The sequence below is a fragment of the Pongo pygmaeus genome, chromosome 8, assembly GCF_028885625.2.
Source record: "Pongo pygmaeus isolate AG05252 chromosome 8, NHGRI_mPonPyg2-v2.0_pri, whole genome shotgun sequence".
Lineage (NCBI taxonomy): Eukaryota > Metazoa > Chordata > Mammalia > Primates > Hominidae > Pongo > Pongo pygmaeus.
Genome location: NC_072381.2, coordinates 16,964,450 through 16,981,059, shown reverse-complemented (window position 1 = coordinate 16,981,059; position 16,610 = coordinate 16,964,450). Strand labels below are relative to the sequence as shown.

The 16,610-nt window shown below is 40.4% G+C and overlaps 1 protein-coding gene across 1 annotated transcript in view; it reads left to right on the top strand.

Annotated features, from left to right (window-relative positions):
- Positions 1-16,610, top strand: part of CUBN (cubilin) — a 304,926-nt gene that overhangs the window by 272,023 nt on the left and 16,293 nt on the right. The window contains exon 60 of the mRNA XM_054503528.2: positions 6,393-6,601. Coding sequence (XP_054359503.2) covers positions 6,393-6,601 — 209 coding nt within the window. The remainder of the gene's footprint in view (positions 1-6,392; positions 6,602-16,610) is intronic.

Sequence of the window (16,610 nt, the reverse complement as noted above, 5' to 3'; positions counted from 1 at the left end):
TTTTATAGGAATTGCATTAAATCTATGCATCAATTTGGGGAAAACTGATGTCTTTACTATGTTGAGTTTTCCAATCCATGAATATATATGTACCTAGACTTATTTAGGCCTTCTTTTATTTATTTCATTATTTTGTAATTTTCATCACATAAGCCTGTATATGCTTCATTAAGTATATACCTAAATATTTCATTTTTTTGGAATGATTATAAATGGTATTTTTAAATTTTGGTCTCCACATGTTAATGGTTAGTATATTAAAATTTGATTGATTTTTGTGTATTGCTCCTTTTTCCTGAGTTCTTGCTGAACTCACATATTAGTTGTAAGAATGTTTTTCTATATTACTTGGGATTTTCTGCAGCTAATAGTTACTTGCAAAAGTGGCAATTTTGTTTCTTCCTTTCCAGTCTCTCTCTCTATTTTTTTCTTGCTTTGTTCTGGCAAGAATTCTAATACTATGCTGAGTTAGAGGGGTGTGTGAAATCAATATCGTTGCCTTGTTCCTGATCTTAGGGAGAAAGCATTTAGTATTTCACCATTAGTTATGCTGTGAGCTGTAGGTTTTTGCAGATGGTTTTTATCAAGTCAAGAAATTTCTCCTCTATTCCTAGTTTGCCAAGAGTTTTTATGATGAATGTGTGTTGGATTTTGTCAAATCCTTTTTCAGCATCAACTGACATGATCATGTCATTTTGCTTAGTAAATTATTTTTTTAATTTCCAAGTTGGAAAGAATGATTCTCATAAAATGCCCTGGGGCTAATGATGTATACATAGAGCATTTTCAGTGATATCTAAATAATGCAAGATAAATTAAAAGAGAATGATAAAATTTTCCTTCTCCTAAGTTCTTTATACAAGTATTGCTCTTTTTCTATTAACTATAGCTACTGATTAGCTTGCTGAAATTACCTTTCTTTTAGTAAATTACCATTCTTTTAGTTTTATGATTCCTAAATATTACCAGACTAAATACACATTTTAATTTAGATTAAGCTGGGTTTCAAATTAGGATAACTAAAGTGAGTCAAATTGAGTGAAGCTACTAAAAACAAACAAAACAATAAAAAACCTCATTACAAAAACTACTAATATTTTTTCTTGTATAACATAAATATTATACCTAAAGTATTATACACATTGGAGGTTAGGGAGTAAAATAATAAACACTGTTTACGTTTAGAGAACAAGACAAAACAGGTTCATCTGAAACCTAGTTGAATGTTTTTACATGAATACACTGCTTTGGGGCAATTGTGTATCTGCAGCTTTATAAATCACAGTAAGGCTGATTCCAAAAAAGGATAATGCATTTCTAGCCCTGCATCCCTGGGTGGTAGAAAGGAAGCTGTCTAGGTGTGCTCGCATTCCCCTAAGGCACCAGCTTTAAAGCTTCCTTCAGCTGCAGCCTAAAGCTACAGATGGCTTGCTGGAAACAGGAGAGCGCCTGAAGTCAAGCCAGTCTATCTGCTGCTACAGCACGCTGTGCACCTTCTCAGTAGTGGTCAACCAGAGACAACAGGCAGAGATACTATCCAGACAACCTCAAGAAAATGTCAGCCATATAGAATGTGAGCCACAAAAATGTCAATTCTCCAAATAACGATTTAAAAATCTATCTAACTCCACTGAAGCCTTCGAGATGTTTTATCTGAGAGAATGTAACTATTTTTTCCCTTATCAGATCGATCTTGGCTTAAGCTTCACTCTGAGGTTTAGTCACTGGAAGGTAATAATTCAGGATTCGGTTACTGACTTTTAATTAAGTAGATTTAGACTTGGATCTCATCCCTTATTATGGGGTTATATTTCCAATATTTCTTTAGCCAAAACATGTATTTTCTCTGAAGAAATGGCTCTTTTGTGTGAGAGAGATATTTCCAATTCAGGGAAGAAAGTTAGAGTGACATTTGTTCTTGGACACATGGTGTGTCATCAGAGAGTGACTAACACACCTGAATGATGAGGCAGGTGCTGATGGATGAGAGCTGTCTAGGTGGCCCAAAGATGTGTGGTAATGAGGAAATGATGGATTGGTGATGCTAAACATATCAAGGTTAAGATGGCTTATACATTAAAAAAATGCAATTTCAAAATATCAGTATGGTAAATATATATGACTTTCTGATGCGTGGGAGTCTATTTCATAGTCACAGAGGTCGCCCTTGTTTATATTCCTCCACCATTGAAACACAGAAAGAGCAATGTGGCAATAGCTCCTTTTGGGAAAGAACCCTTCTTTTGTTAATATTGATCATTACATTTCCTCAAAGACATATACACTTACATTTCATTTTGCATGGAGCAGTTTTGCTATATTTAAGCACTAAAGTGGGGGAATTAGAGCAATTGCTATTCCCTGCACTACACAAATACCTCTTCACTCATGTAATACTATATTCCCTTCAAATATTTGACTATTTTGGCCAGGATTATCTCATGATAATTTTTCTCCATGTTCTTTATTCTGCGTGTATATTGTATGAATTGAACAATGAGCTCTATTATAGTTTGATAGCTCAAACAAGCTATTAATATTAGTGTGTGTATTAGTCTGCTATTACCATGACAGTGCTACATAACAAACCATCCAAAATTCAGTGTCTTATAATGAAAGCATTTTTTTTTATCACTTATGGGTCCACGGACTAGCTTGCCTGCCTCCGTTCCAAGCTGCGGGTTGGCTGTAGTTGGCTGTAAAGTTGAGTCTGGGTTCAAGTCTGCTCCACATGAATCCACTTTTTCTTGGAACCAGCAGTTACTCAGCGCATGATATCTTAGTGGATCACAGGAGCACAAAGTCCTAGACAACAATAAAAACAAGAACAAAACATAAGCACGTTTAAGGCGTCTGCTGTTTCATGACCACGAACACTCATTCTAAAGCAAGTCGTAGGGCCAAGCCTAACATCAAGTGCATAGAAAAATATACTCTCCATTTTAGTGCAGTGCAAAGAGAGAGACTGAGGAATTAAAAATCAGCCAGTTAAGCAGGGCATGGTGGCATGCACCTGTAAGCTGAGCTATTCAAGAGGCTGAGGTGGAAGGATTTGCTTGACCCCAAGAATACGAGACCAGCCTGGTCATCATAGCAAGTCCTCATCTAGAAGGAAGGAAGGAAGGAAGGAAGGGAAGGAGGGAGGGAGGGGAGGGGAGGGGAGGAGAGAGGAGGGGAGGGGAGGAGAGAGGAGGGGAGGGGAGGGGAAGAGAGATAGAGAGAAAGAAGAGAGAAAGAGAGAGAGAGAGAGAGAAGGAAAGGAAAGGAAGAAAAAAGAAAGAAGAAGGAGTGAGGGAGGAAGAGAGGAAGGGAGGGAGGAAGGAAGGAAGGAAGGAAGGAAGGAAGGAAGGAAGGAAGGAAGGAAAGGAAGGAGGATGGATCACCCAATTTACCACTCAATCCATGGCAAACACATCAGTGATTTAAGGATGCTTGTTCTGGGGTTCCCTGGAATGTGGGTGCACTGCCTTATGGCATTAGTCATAGCAGTAGTACTACATAATAAGTGTGTGTAATGGCATTCACTGGGCCCAAGTACAATTGCCATCTTGCCCTTATGAACTTATTAGTAACAATTAATAAACAAGTAGTGATAAATATAGCTTGAATGTTTAAAAATAACATTTAGTTTTTGAAGCTGATGATTAATAGAATAATGCCCAGCAACAGCATTTTCCTGTCTACCCACCTCCAACCCTTCAGCGCTCCTACCTGCAGCCCTCGCCACAGCAATGTCCTTTCACCTGGTCTCATCCCCTTCAGTCCCATTCCCTTACATATAAAATGCTGGTTCTGGATCCATTTTTAGATAAGACTTGATTAGCAAGTGCATCCTGATTCTACCACTTCTTTGATTAAAAATCTTTCAGCTGGATCCCATTAGCCACAGAACACAGTCTGACAACCAAACTCTGCATAATCCAGCATTGAAGGCCCTCTATAGAAGACCCCATCCTGTTTTCCCAATCCTAGTTCTCATTATTCTCCTTCATGTGCCCTATTCTTTTCTCAGAGTTATGCTTGCCCATGCATATAATGTTAATTCTTGCCCATTTAGCCTTGGATCAAGAGATTCTTTCAGGCTGGAATTGCCAATGCCAATTCCATTTCTACATGGTTTTTATTCTATTTATGCTTCAAGACCCAGATCCAAATCACCTCCTCCTTGGAACAGTTGAGATCCTCATAGCCCAAAGTAATCTTCATCTTTTTGCAAAATTATAAGACTTTTCTGCCTCTTTTACTGAACCTATCATTTTCTAAATTGCGTCATCATTATTTATCTGTGTCTTACTACTAATGGACTATCATTTATCTTTTTCTACTTAAATACTAAATATACTTTCTTGAATATTAAAACAATATGTAATAAATAAATTTATCAATCCATTCATACCCTCAGTCATCGTTCTTCTGTACTATGCATGCCAATAAGCTTAAGTGGTTTCCTTAAGTAAGTCAATTCACACTGGAATCAAAGCTGCTCAAACTCCACAAACTCCAACCCTCTCTTTAGTTCGCAGGCCCATTTCAGATGAGCAGAATCATTAGCAACATGTGGTGAAGCACTGCGTATTGCTTACGTTTCAGAATAATTTTGTCGTAGATGCGTTCTGTGAATATATCAGGGACTGGGCCTTTGGAAGCATTTCAACTTTGGGAAATGTCTGACTGTGCAAATACTCTATAGTTTCGCCTGACTTAGAAGCTATGGACAGGCCAAGCCTGACCTACTAAGTAATGTGCCTGTAACAAAAATCACCCTGCACGTTTGCTATCCATTAGATTTACAGACAGAGTTCAGGAGAGCCACCATTGTTCATGTTTACTGCCAAGGTCCAAGTACAAAATATTAGCACCCCCTAATGTTGAAAACAGTCTTTTCACCGTGAGCAGAAAATGGAATGAGAAAAATAGAGTGAAGGCCAATCCCAGTGAAGTTTAACTTTGGAACTAGCCATGACCTATATTTGTGTAGAATGCAAACTTTACAGACATTAGTTTCAGCACCAATTTAATCCCTGTTCCTACTAGGGCTATTTTGAGCTTATTTCATCCTCACCATTTCTTTCAAAATTATCAATAAATTGTTCATCCCTTTATGCTCTTCTTAAATCATTTCTGAGCTATCTGCTTAAGCCATGGAGTAGACAAAACTAAATCTTATGTTCGGAGGATTTTTTTTTATATTCTTTTATGGTAGACCTTTTAATCGTCTTGAGATTATTCTTTATCTCTCCTTTGTATTTTTATTCTGAATTATAAAATTTTTATCACAAAGAAGGCCTTTTTCTTCTATAAAGATTTTTTCCTTTAGCTTCTCATGTTTTGGAAAAGAAAAAGTTAAATATAGAGTGTGGCTGAATATAAACTGGACTGCAGTGTTAAATGCCTCTCAGCCTCTTTCTCTCACACTATGTAAATAAAAGATTTGTTGGCAGCAATTTTCTTGGTTTGTTGGGTAAATTCTTCATAAATTCAGTTTTCAGTCTGACAGTGTTCATAAAAGTGGAACATAAAAGTAAAACATATGCACATTTTCCACCAGTTTTATTATGCAAAATACTTGATTTTATATAAAACTGGATTTTTCAAGGCTAGGAAAGTCTTAAATAAATCACATCAGCAATCCCAAAAACGTATATAGAACCCTATGTGTTTTCCCACTTCTTTCAGCAACTCTGTGAGTAAGAAGGAGACACCTGAAGGCTCTGTTATGGAAGCAAAGAGGGAGGGAGGGAAAGATAGAGTGAGGGAGGGAAAGATAGAGTGAGGGAGGGAAAGATAGAGGGAGGGAGGGAAAGATAGAGGGAGGGAGGGAAAGATGGAGGGAGGGAAAGATAGAGTGAGGAAGGGAAAGATAGAGGGAGGGAGGGAAAGATAGAGCAAGGGAGGGAAAGATAGAGTGAGGGAGAGAAAGATAGAAGGAGGGAGGGAAAGATTGAGGGAGGGAAAGATAGAGTGAGGGAGGGAAAGATAGAGTGAGGGAGGGAAAGATGGAGGGAGGGAGGGAAAGATAGAGGGAGGTTAGGGAAAGATGGAGGGAGGGAAAGATAGAGTGAGGGAGGGAAAGATAGAGGGAGGTAGGGAAAGATAGAGGTAGGGAGGGAAAGATAGAGGGAGGGAGGGAAAGATAGAGGGAGGGAGGGAAAGATGGAGGGAGGGAAAGATGGAGGGAGGGAAGGAGGGAGGGACGAGGCAGGGTGGGGGGAAGGAAGGAAGAAAAGAAATGAGGGAGGAAGGAAAGGCGGGAGCCCAGGAGGGAATGATCTGATCATGTTCTCAGAGTGTGACAGAAAATGGAATCTATGTTCTTTTTAAAAACCCTCCATGTACAATGTAAGGTTGGTTCTGTTTGGTCTGCATAGTGATGTGTCTTTGTTTTAATGCAGGGCCTCAGCAAGGATGTGGTGGTTATCTGACAGGCTCGAATAATACCTTTGCCTCTCCTGATTCTGATTCGAATGGAATGTATGACAAGAATTTAAACTGTGTATGGATCATAATTGCACCTGTAAACAAAGTAATTCACCTCACCTTCAATACATTTGCTCTGGAGGCAGCAAGTACTAGGCAAAGATGCCTTTATGATTATGTAAAGGTAAGGCTGTTTTATTTTTTTAACAGAGTCTACTCATCCCAGACTCTAATATAGTGTATTCCAGTTTATATCATTACAGGAAGTCCTGAAAATTGTGAGTACAGGTGCTACTTCTTTTTAAAATGACCTATTCTTCAGTGATGCTACCTTTAATATTATAGATGTTCTATCTTCATATCAAATTAATCTTTAATATGGGTGACTCAAATATTTTGTGTGACTAGCTTCCAACATCAGCATTTAAATCTCCTATTCATCAATGTCTTGCAAGAGACGATCTATAGGAAGGTCGGTTTTCTGGAGAGAGATATTCAAAGGACCTTTGGCAAATCCTAAAATAAACAATGTCAGTGACACAAATAATCACCTCTTAATTTGTCTATTTCTTAGGCTTATAGATTTGCTTATCACATTATGTTTAGATATTAAAATGGTTGTGAAATCCCATTAAAAGTAAATAAAGGCTGGGCACAGTGGCTCATGCCTGTAATTCCAGCAATTTGGGAGGCTGAGGTGGGAGGATCACTTGAGGCCAGGAGTTTGAGACCAGCCTGGCCAACATGGTGAAACCCTGTCTCTACTAAAGATACAAAAAATTAGCCGGGCGTGGCAGCGGGCGCCTGTAGTCCCAGCTCCTCTGGAGACTGAGGCAGGAGACTCGCTTGAACCCGGGAGGTGGAGGTTGCAGTGAGCTGAGATCTTGCCACTGCACTCCAGCCTGGGTGGCAGAGCAAGACTCCATCTCAAAAATAAATAAATAAATAAAATAAAAAAGTAAATCAAGAAACTTCTGTTCAATTTTTAATGACTCTTTAATATTAAATTATTATACCTATCAGGTTATATGGGTTCAGATTACAAGTGTTAAGTAGCATCAATCAATATTTGCTACTGCACTCTCAGGGGAAAAATAAAAAGTATGGCAAGATTTATATTTATGAGGAGCTTAAGTCTGATTAGAAAATTATGGGATGATACATGCAAACTAAGAATGCATAATTCAGGGTAGTCAGCATTTAAGCGCTAATGAATGCATTCGATGCAGGCTTGAAGCAATGAGCAAGCTTGAAAGGAAAGAAAGTTTGTGAAACTGGCATGATCAAGAAAGACTTCACAGAGCAAGGGAAAACTTACTCAGGACAGGAGAGAATTCAGGCAAGGTGAACATTTTCAAAAAGGCATAGAACTTGATATGTGCATGTTCTCGAAAGAGTAAAGAGGCTGGCTGTATTGAAGCAGAATAGTGCTAAAGAGTAGCAAGAAATAAGATGGCCTACATAGAGAAATACAGAGATTACAAAGGATCCTGAAAGTCAAACTAATGACTCTGTGTGGGTGAAAATAAGGAGTGGTTGAAGGTTTTCCAATGAGTGATGTGACAACAGCAGTAGCTAGGGAAGACTAACCTGAAATCAGCAGCTGTGGGAACTGGAAGGAGAGGAGGCTGGGAGGGCTCCAGAGAGAGGTCCCTCCTAGGTGAGAAGGTCAGTCTTAGACCTGGATCAGGTGTGCAGCCATGGCAGCGATGGCAAGAGGGGTGCAAGAGAAACTTAAGTTCTAGGATTGCAATAAACTTTAAAGAAAATTATTTTAAAAGAAAAGTAAGGAAAATCTGTGGAGGGAATACCCATTTGAGCACTTAATTATATGCTTATGTTTTTACTATGAAAAGGGCTAAGGCTTGGAGACCAGAAAAATAACAGTGTGGTTTTGGTGAAAGCAAGACAGACAAGTGAGACTGCAGTGGGCAGAGAATGGAATGGGGCTTCAGTGAGAAGACAGCTCCATGAATAGAGAGGACGCAGCAAAGAGCCTTCCTTCTATCAGGAGAAAGGATGCTTTCTTAGAGGGAGTCAGCATGGATTCCAGAGAGTCAGGCTCTCAGCTCCAGGAAAGGTACCCAGGGAGGCAGTTGGAGAAAGCAAAAGGGGCAGGAAAAGAACAGATGCGTCATGAAAAAATAAATGTGAAGCCCAGGAATAGTGTAGTATCCCTGAAGTCAAGGGGCAGGGGGATTCTTTTACAAAGCATGGGTGGTCAGTACTATTAAATTGTAAAGTAGAGGCCAAGAAGGGAAAGATGAAGAACAGCCTCATTGCACTGGATGACAACCATTTTAATAAAGTGTTGGCACAGAAGCTGGATCAGAGGAGTTCATGAAAGACTAAAGATAGCAAGGAATGTCAATTCCGGTTTAATTCTCCTTTCCTAAAATGAGACCTGGCCGGCCGGGTGCGGTGACTCACATCTGTAATCCCAGCACTTTGGGATGCAGCGGTAGGCAGATTGCTTGAGCTCAGGAGTTTGAGACAAGCCCTGGCAACATAGTGAGACCCCGTCTCTACAAAAAATACAAAAAAATTACCTGGGTGTGGTGGTGTGCACCTATGGTACCAGCTTCTCGGGAGACTGAGGTGGAACCCAGAAGGTATAAGCTGCAGTGAGTCGTGATTGCATCACTGCAAACCAGCCTGGGCAACAGAGTGAGATACTTTCGCCAAAAAAAAAAAAGAAAGGCTGGGAGAGACCAAAATGACTAGAGCAGTCCTAAAGCTGAATTCAAAACTGTTTGAGAGCTCCCCTGGCTTTTCAGAAAGGTAATAAGGTTTAGAGACAGACAGTATGGGGACTCTAACCCAATTTTGCTGTCAGACAAATTTCCTAATCTCCCCGACTCCTCATCATTTCATCAATTTTTCTTTAAATCACATAATAGTACCTACCGTGAAAGGCAGTTTTGAGGACTAGAGTGTTTAGCACTGTGCCTGATGTACATTGTAAACAAATTTACCTCCTTTTTTTCCCCCCTTGGAGTAATTCCAAATAGGCATGAGCACTACGGAATTTCTTTTTCTTAAAAACTAAAAATAATGGATTTGCATATAAAATTACAATTTTAAATTCTTATAGAATGTTTTGAGTATGACCCTGCTAGGAGAGTTGATTGGATTTACTCTCAAGATCCGTTTTTATGGAGTGTGACTTAATAATGTCATCAAAACAGCCTGTCATTGTCTGAATTTCCGCAATTCATTCAGGCCAGAAACCGCAATATCAAAAACAAGGAGTTATTTTCTTGCTTCAAAATAAAATACTGTTTTTTTCAAATAAATTCTGTTCAGAACTATTCTTGTTTTCCCCCTTGAAAAAGCAATTTCCTTCCATTGGCAACGTTTCCAACTACCAGTAAACTGGCAGATCAAAGAATAGCCCTTGGAATGTGGAGCTTGGTGCTTTCTTTATTAAAGAGATTTTTCTGTAATAGATGGGACATTTGATTCCTTTTAGATTTTTTTTTTTAGAGATTATAATCAAATGACTTTTTAGAAAAGCTAATTTAACTGAACTCTGTGGTAGATATACAAGTAAAATCATACCAATTCCATTATTCATTCATAATTCTATCATGATTGTTTGTGAAAGGGTTGGCTTGGGGAGTAATTACGGTAACTGAATCACCTAGTGAATTGTGCATGTCACTGAGCGGTCTCTGTTGAAATCCACATCGCATCCATTGCAGAAGGAGTTACTTGGCAAGGGTATGTGCCAGGTCCTGTACCAGCATCACTGGAGATGTAGAGAGTTAAAGACATATCTTGAAGAGTTCTAGCTTCTTGAAGAGCTGCTAGTAAAGTGTAGGAGACTGACATGTAAACAAAAAACATACATTTAAATAATTACATTTAAAGTACAAATAAATACATTTTTTTTTTGAGATGGAGTCTCGCTTTTTCGCCCAGGCTGGACTGCAGTGGTGCAATCTCGGCTCACTGCAAGCTCTGTCTCCCGGGTTCACGCCATTCTCCTGCCTCAGCCTCCTGAGTAGCTGGGACTACAGGTGCCCACCACCACGCCCAGCTAATTTTTTGTATTTTTAGTAGAGATGGAGTTTCACTGTGTTAGCCAAGATGGTCTCGATCTCCTGAACTTGTGATCCGCCCGCCTCAGCCTCCCAAAGTGCTGGGATTACAGGCATGAGCCACCGCGCCCGGCCAAAATACATTTAAATAATGGACATTTTTTTCACATTGTATAACATGTTGTATAACATGACAAAAATCATAAATAGAAACAACATAGAAGGGCAGAGCAGAAGAGGCTCTGATTGGCTTTGTTTTGGCTAGGAAAGCCTTTCTAGAGGGTGATGGCTGAGCTGGGATTTACAAAATGAACAGAAACTCACTCCCTTTTGTTATCCTTTACAAAACTGAGAGGAGCATGAACCTAGCTGACTTTTTCTGCCAGGAAGTATGGAACCAGCAGAGAGATGTCCTCATCCTAACATTGCCCAGTTTTTCCTCAACCCCATTGGTGCCCCTTTTCTTTTTGTTTTTCTTTCTTTTTTTTTTGAGACAGAGTTTCTCTCTTGTCACCCAGGCTTGAGTGCAATGGTGCGATATTGGCTCACTGCAACCTCTGCCTCCCGAGTTCAAGTGATTCTCCTCCTTCAGCCTCCCAAGTTGCTGGGATTACAGACATGCACCACCATGCCCAGCTAATTTTTGTATTTTTAGTAGAGACGGGGTTTCACCATGTTGGCCAGGCTGGTCTCGAACTCCTGACCTTAGGTGATCCACCTACCTTGGCCTCCCAAAGTGCTGGGATTACAGGTGTCACTGCCCCTTTTCATAGCCAATATTTTGTAATCCTTCCTTTCCCACCTGAAGTGAATGTCATCTATGCTATAACCTACCCATAATGTAATTTCAGAAAATCACTATACTATCCCAAAGGCAATGAAAAGGAGAAATAAAAGGAAAGTATATAAAATAGTGTGTCTTCGCATATGTAAGTACTCTAACACTGCTACACAAAGTCACATAATAAAATAGATTCCTTTTATATGTAGAATGGTGGTGAATAAAAGTATAAATGTAAACAAATACGGGTGGGTTGTATTTGCAACCCACATGCCAATAGCGGCATCACCATCTGCAACGTAAGTTCCCAAAACGGTGGAAAAACTCAAAACAAACATTTCTAAACCAAACAAAGTACAGTCTTCCCTCAGCTTACACAATAATTGCATTTCTGGAAATTTGGTGCATAACAAATCTGTACAAAAATATTTTTGTGTTTATATATAAAATGGACTTAGGTTCTGGGATCAAATAATTATAAGCAAGTTTTTTTTTTTACACAAATGTCTGACAGGACATTCAAAAGTTAGGTGGGACAAAAATCTTCACTTTGCAAAACTGTCCTGTGAATTACTAAATGCCAGTTATAGGCCCAAATTATAGTGATGACCCAAAAACCACCACACTTGTGCAAAACACTCCCTACAGGGTGGTACTGATCTCATTGAGAAGGTCTGACTTAATGCACCGGGCTTAACCATTCGGTCTGTGTCAGACACTGGAGCTGAGGACGGGCTGTCCATCTTTGGGGAGAGGATCAGCAGTCTATGGAAGACATCACGTTCCTATGCACATGAGGTCATATCTACTATTCATTCATTCTTTCATTCAATTCAGTGTTAATTAGCATACCTACTATATTCTAGGCATTGCTCCAAGAACTAGAAGAGAACATCGAGATTTTAGAAAACAATACTAGGAAAACTCCTGCTCTTGTAGAGCTGATTCTAATCATTGCTTCTTTGTGGCTTTTTCCCAGACATCTGAGACTAGTATAACTTTTTTCTCCAGAAGATTCTGAAATGGGTCAGAGTTTAGCCCCAAACCCGAAAAGTCACTCTATTCTTCTTCCCATACTAAATTATGCCCTGGCATGTTGCCCAGCAGACCTCATCAGAGGTTCTGCAATAAGATCAAAGAATTCATGAAGATACTCTAAGATTCTGCTCCCAGTAAGAATATCAAAATCCTCTTGTGATCAAATTCCCAGGAAAATATTAAAAGATAAAGTCCTAAGGATATTAATGTATGAAATTATTACATTTGAAAAGAATTATAGTCCAATATCAAAGTCTATTGCCCTTGTGCATTAAAAGTTCATAGAAATTAAAATCCCAAAATTTTCTTTCCCAGTTTTTCTAACTGCTCAAGTCAATAGCTGGGTGAAATGTGGGATTTTGCCGTGGTTGTAGCAGAGCCTGCCTGCCACTAAGTTATTTGTACAATGCCTTCAGGATCTTTAGCAGATTCTAAAACTATCAGATTTCTAAAAGTTGAGAAAATATAACATTCTTCTCAGCACTTACCCGCATCCACAAGACTTAGAACGTAATTCAAGCTCCAGGTCCATCGCAGTTGTGCCAGGAAATGTTTGCTCCCAGAATGTGGCCCATAGCTGCATATAATGGTGTAGATCCTAAAGGCACCATTTATATCCCAGTTTATATATGATCCCTCCTCATCATTGGATAGGGCACCCCCTGCAATGCACTGTAGGGCAACCTGGCAAAAGTCTGTAGTGAAGATTTAGTGTTATCAGACAATAAGAGAGCAGATAGAGATCTTGGGTTTGACGCAGAGGAGTTTAGAGCCTCCTATGTCAGTTATCCCGAGGCCACAAGCTATTTCAACTCACTTAGGAGAAATCTTACTGTGGCAATGAATGAACTAACATAAGACCAGCCTGGGGCCAGGCATGCATGTCATTTCCTTCCATCCAGCCCTGGCTTCTGCCTCCTACCTTCCTTCACATTTACCAGTTATCCATTTAAAACCCAAATCTGATCTTACATCACGGAGGATCGGATCCAGACTCCTTGGATGAAATGTATGGACCTTCACAGCTTTGTTTGTTGGACTTCATCATTTCTCCTGTTCTCTCACCCTAGCCTCCAGGGCCAATGAAGGGGGTCGGAAGTTGTTGACACGTGCCATGCATTTCACACTTTCGTGGCCTGGCATTTATGTCTGTCTGTCTGGGATACCCTTCCTGTTTTGTAGGTCTGGAAGGTCTTTTTTTTTTTTTTTGAGACAGAGTTTTGCTCTTGTTGCCCAGGCTGGAGTGCAGTGGTACGATCTCGGCTCACTGCAACCTCTGCCTCCCGGGTTCAAGCAGTTCTCCTGCCTCAGCCTCCCAAGTAGCTGGGATTACAGGCATGCGCCACCACGTCTGGCTAATTTTGTACTTTTAATAGAGATGGAGTTTCTCCATGTTGGTCAGGCTGGTCTCGAACTCCTGACCTTAGGCGATCCGCCCGCCTCAGCCTCCCAAAGTGCTAGGATTACAGGGATGAGCCACCACGCCCGGCAGGTCTGGAAGGTCTCTACTTCCATTTAAGGACCAACCCGAATGTCTGTCTCCGTCATGTGGGTTCTCATGATACACTCCCATTCTTTTATTGTAGCACTTATTTTTCTCTGTTTTGTATATAATTTATATACACACATATATTTATGTGTATGCATATATAGTGTACGTGCATATATACACAGATATATGTATTTGTATATTTAATTTGTAGGCCTTTACTCTCCTTTGTTCATGAGGGGGTCTTATGTCTTGAAGGTCTAGAAAGGGCTTTATACGTCCTTGTATGCATGGGATCTAGCACAGAGGCCTAGCACTCAGGTCCCAGAATAAAAATGCTTGCTAATATAAATGTGATCATAAAGACAGCAATGATTATCATGAAATTTTAACTTGTTTACTAGAAAAAGTGCATGACCTAAAACTTGGCAAATGTGCTCTTCCATGAAACAAAGGGGTGAAGATTAGAAAACTCGAGTTTCATCTGATTCTGAATTAACTAAAATCATGTTTAAGTTGGAAAGACAGTGCCATCTAGTGGTGCATTTCTTTTTCTTTGCCAATGACTGGTTTTAGGCATTCCTGTCTTACATAATCCTAGCACTTGAGAATAATGTCAGTGGTCATCGTCATGGCTGTTCTGAGGCCTTGAACACATCATAGCTCTGTTATGAATTTAATATTTGGAGTTAGATACACACAGACACTCATTTTAGAAACACAATGAAGATTACTCAGAAGAAAACGTTTCCTAGTTATTTGTTTCAGAGAAATCCAAGCACCCACTATTTCAATGGATGTTTCTAGAAGGGTGCCATGGTTGGGAATTGTTCTGGGTGCTGGCGACACCACAATGAAGAAGTCAGACAGAGTCTCTGTCTCCCCACCCGTGAGACTTACATCCTTTTTGGGAAAGAGACCGGACAAAGTAAATAAGCAATAAATAAGGTCAGTTTTGATTATAATAGGAAAATAAAACAGGATGATGCTATGGGAGGGCAACATTCAATAGCATTGGCTTCTCTGAGGAGGTGACATGTCAGGTGAGGGCCTATGACAGGGAGTCCTTAGCTGTGTGTGTTCAGCTTCACCTGAGGAAGGAAGAGCAGCAGGAACAGGGCTGTGGACAGGAGTCCTCCTGGGATGGAGGAAGTGCAGCTAGCAGTGAGATGTGGGCGGCCTGGGAAGGAGGCACAGGCCAGAGCAGCTGGGGCTTGCAGACCGTGGGAAGGAGCTGGAATTTTATTTTAGGTGCAACGGGGATCTGCCGGAGCATTTTAGACAGAGCAGGAGCGTCATCTCATTGGAGTTTGCAGACATGCAGGCAGTTCAGTGGAGAACACTATGGCTGCTCCAGAATTAGGTCTATTAAGAAGATGTTTCAGTGGGAACAGGTGAAGGACGATGGAGGTCACCTGGAGATGGAGCCCTCTGGGATATATTTTGAAGGTAGAATGGAGTGGTTGTGGAGTGAAGAGAGAGAGAGAGGAATCAGAGATGACTACATTTGTAGCCTTGAAACACTGAGGTAAAGATGGCTCGGGGAGAACAGTCTTGGGAGGGCTAGTGGGACAGAGGAATCAAAGCACTTGTTTATTTTTTTATTATATATTTATCGACAGCCTCTCTTGTGCAGACACTTTTCTAAAAACTGGGAACATGGCAGTGAGCAGAAAAGAAATCTGAGCATTCATGAACTTCTATTCTCTTCAGAGGGAAAGATAATGAAATAAGCAAGTTTAGCCTGGACAACATAACAAGACCCCATCTCTAAAAATTTTTTTTAATTAGCTAGGCATGGTGGCATGCACCTGTAGTCCCAGGTACTTGGGAGGCTGAGGTGGGAGGATCACTTGAGCCCAGAATTTCAAGGTTGCAGTGAGCTATGATTGCAGCACTGCACTCCAGCCTGGGCAACAGCGTGAGACCTTGTTTCAAAAAAAAAAAAAAAAAAAAAAAAAAAAAGCTAAATATGTAGTATATAGAAGAGGGTAACAGTTGCTGTGGAGAAAAATCAAGCAGGAAAGGAGATGGGAATGTTGGGAGAGTTTACATACGTAAGGTCTTATTGAGCTGGGGATATCTTTTTTTTTTTTTTTTTGAGACAGTCTTGCACTGTCACCCAGGCTGGAGTGCAGTGGCACCATCTCAGCTCACTGTAACCTCCACCTCCTAGATTCAAGTTATTCTCCTGCCTCAGCCTCCCAAGTAGCTGGGATTACAGGCGTGTACCACCACGCCCGGCCGAGTTGGGGATATGTGTGTAAAGACCTGAAGGAATGCCGGAGGACAAACTATGTGGATATACAGGGAAGAGCATTCCAGGCAAAGAGAACAGCAAATGCCATACCCAAGAAGCAGGAACACACCTGAAATTAGATCAGAAAGGTCAGGGGTGGGAGAGGAGAGAAGGCCATTGTGATGCCTTTGGCTGTTCTATTGAGTGGATGGGAAGCAGTTAGGACGATTTCAGCAGAGCGGTGACCTGGTCTGACTTAGGTTTTAACAGTATCCTCTCGATGACATTTTGAGAATTCACTAAAGAGGAACACGAGCAGAATCAGGGGCTTCATGGCTTCATGGGAGGCTGCAGTGATCATCTAGGGAAGAGATCAGAGCAGTTGGGGCCATAGTGTGAGTGGGTGCAGAGGTTAAGGTAGCAGTGGGTGAGCGGACTCTCATAACACCTTCTTTTAAAAATCATATATTTCCCAAAGAGGAAAAAAACGTTAAGCATCATAACAGGTCTTTCCTGAAAGTCATAATATAATCAATCCAATTATAATTCTGTTCCTAAATTAAGACTACCTCTAAGAACATCAATGGAAAAATGTTTAATCGT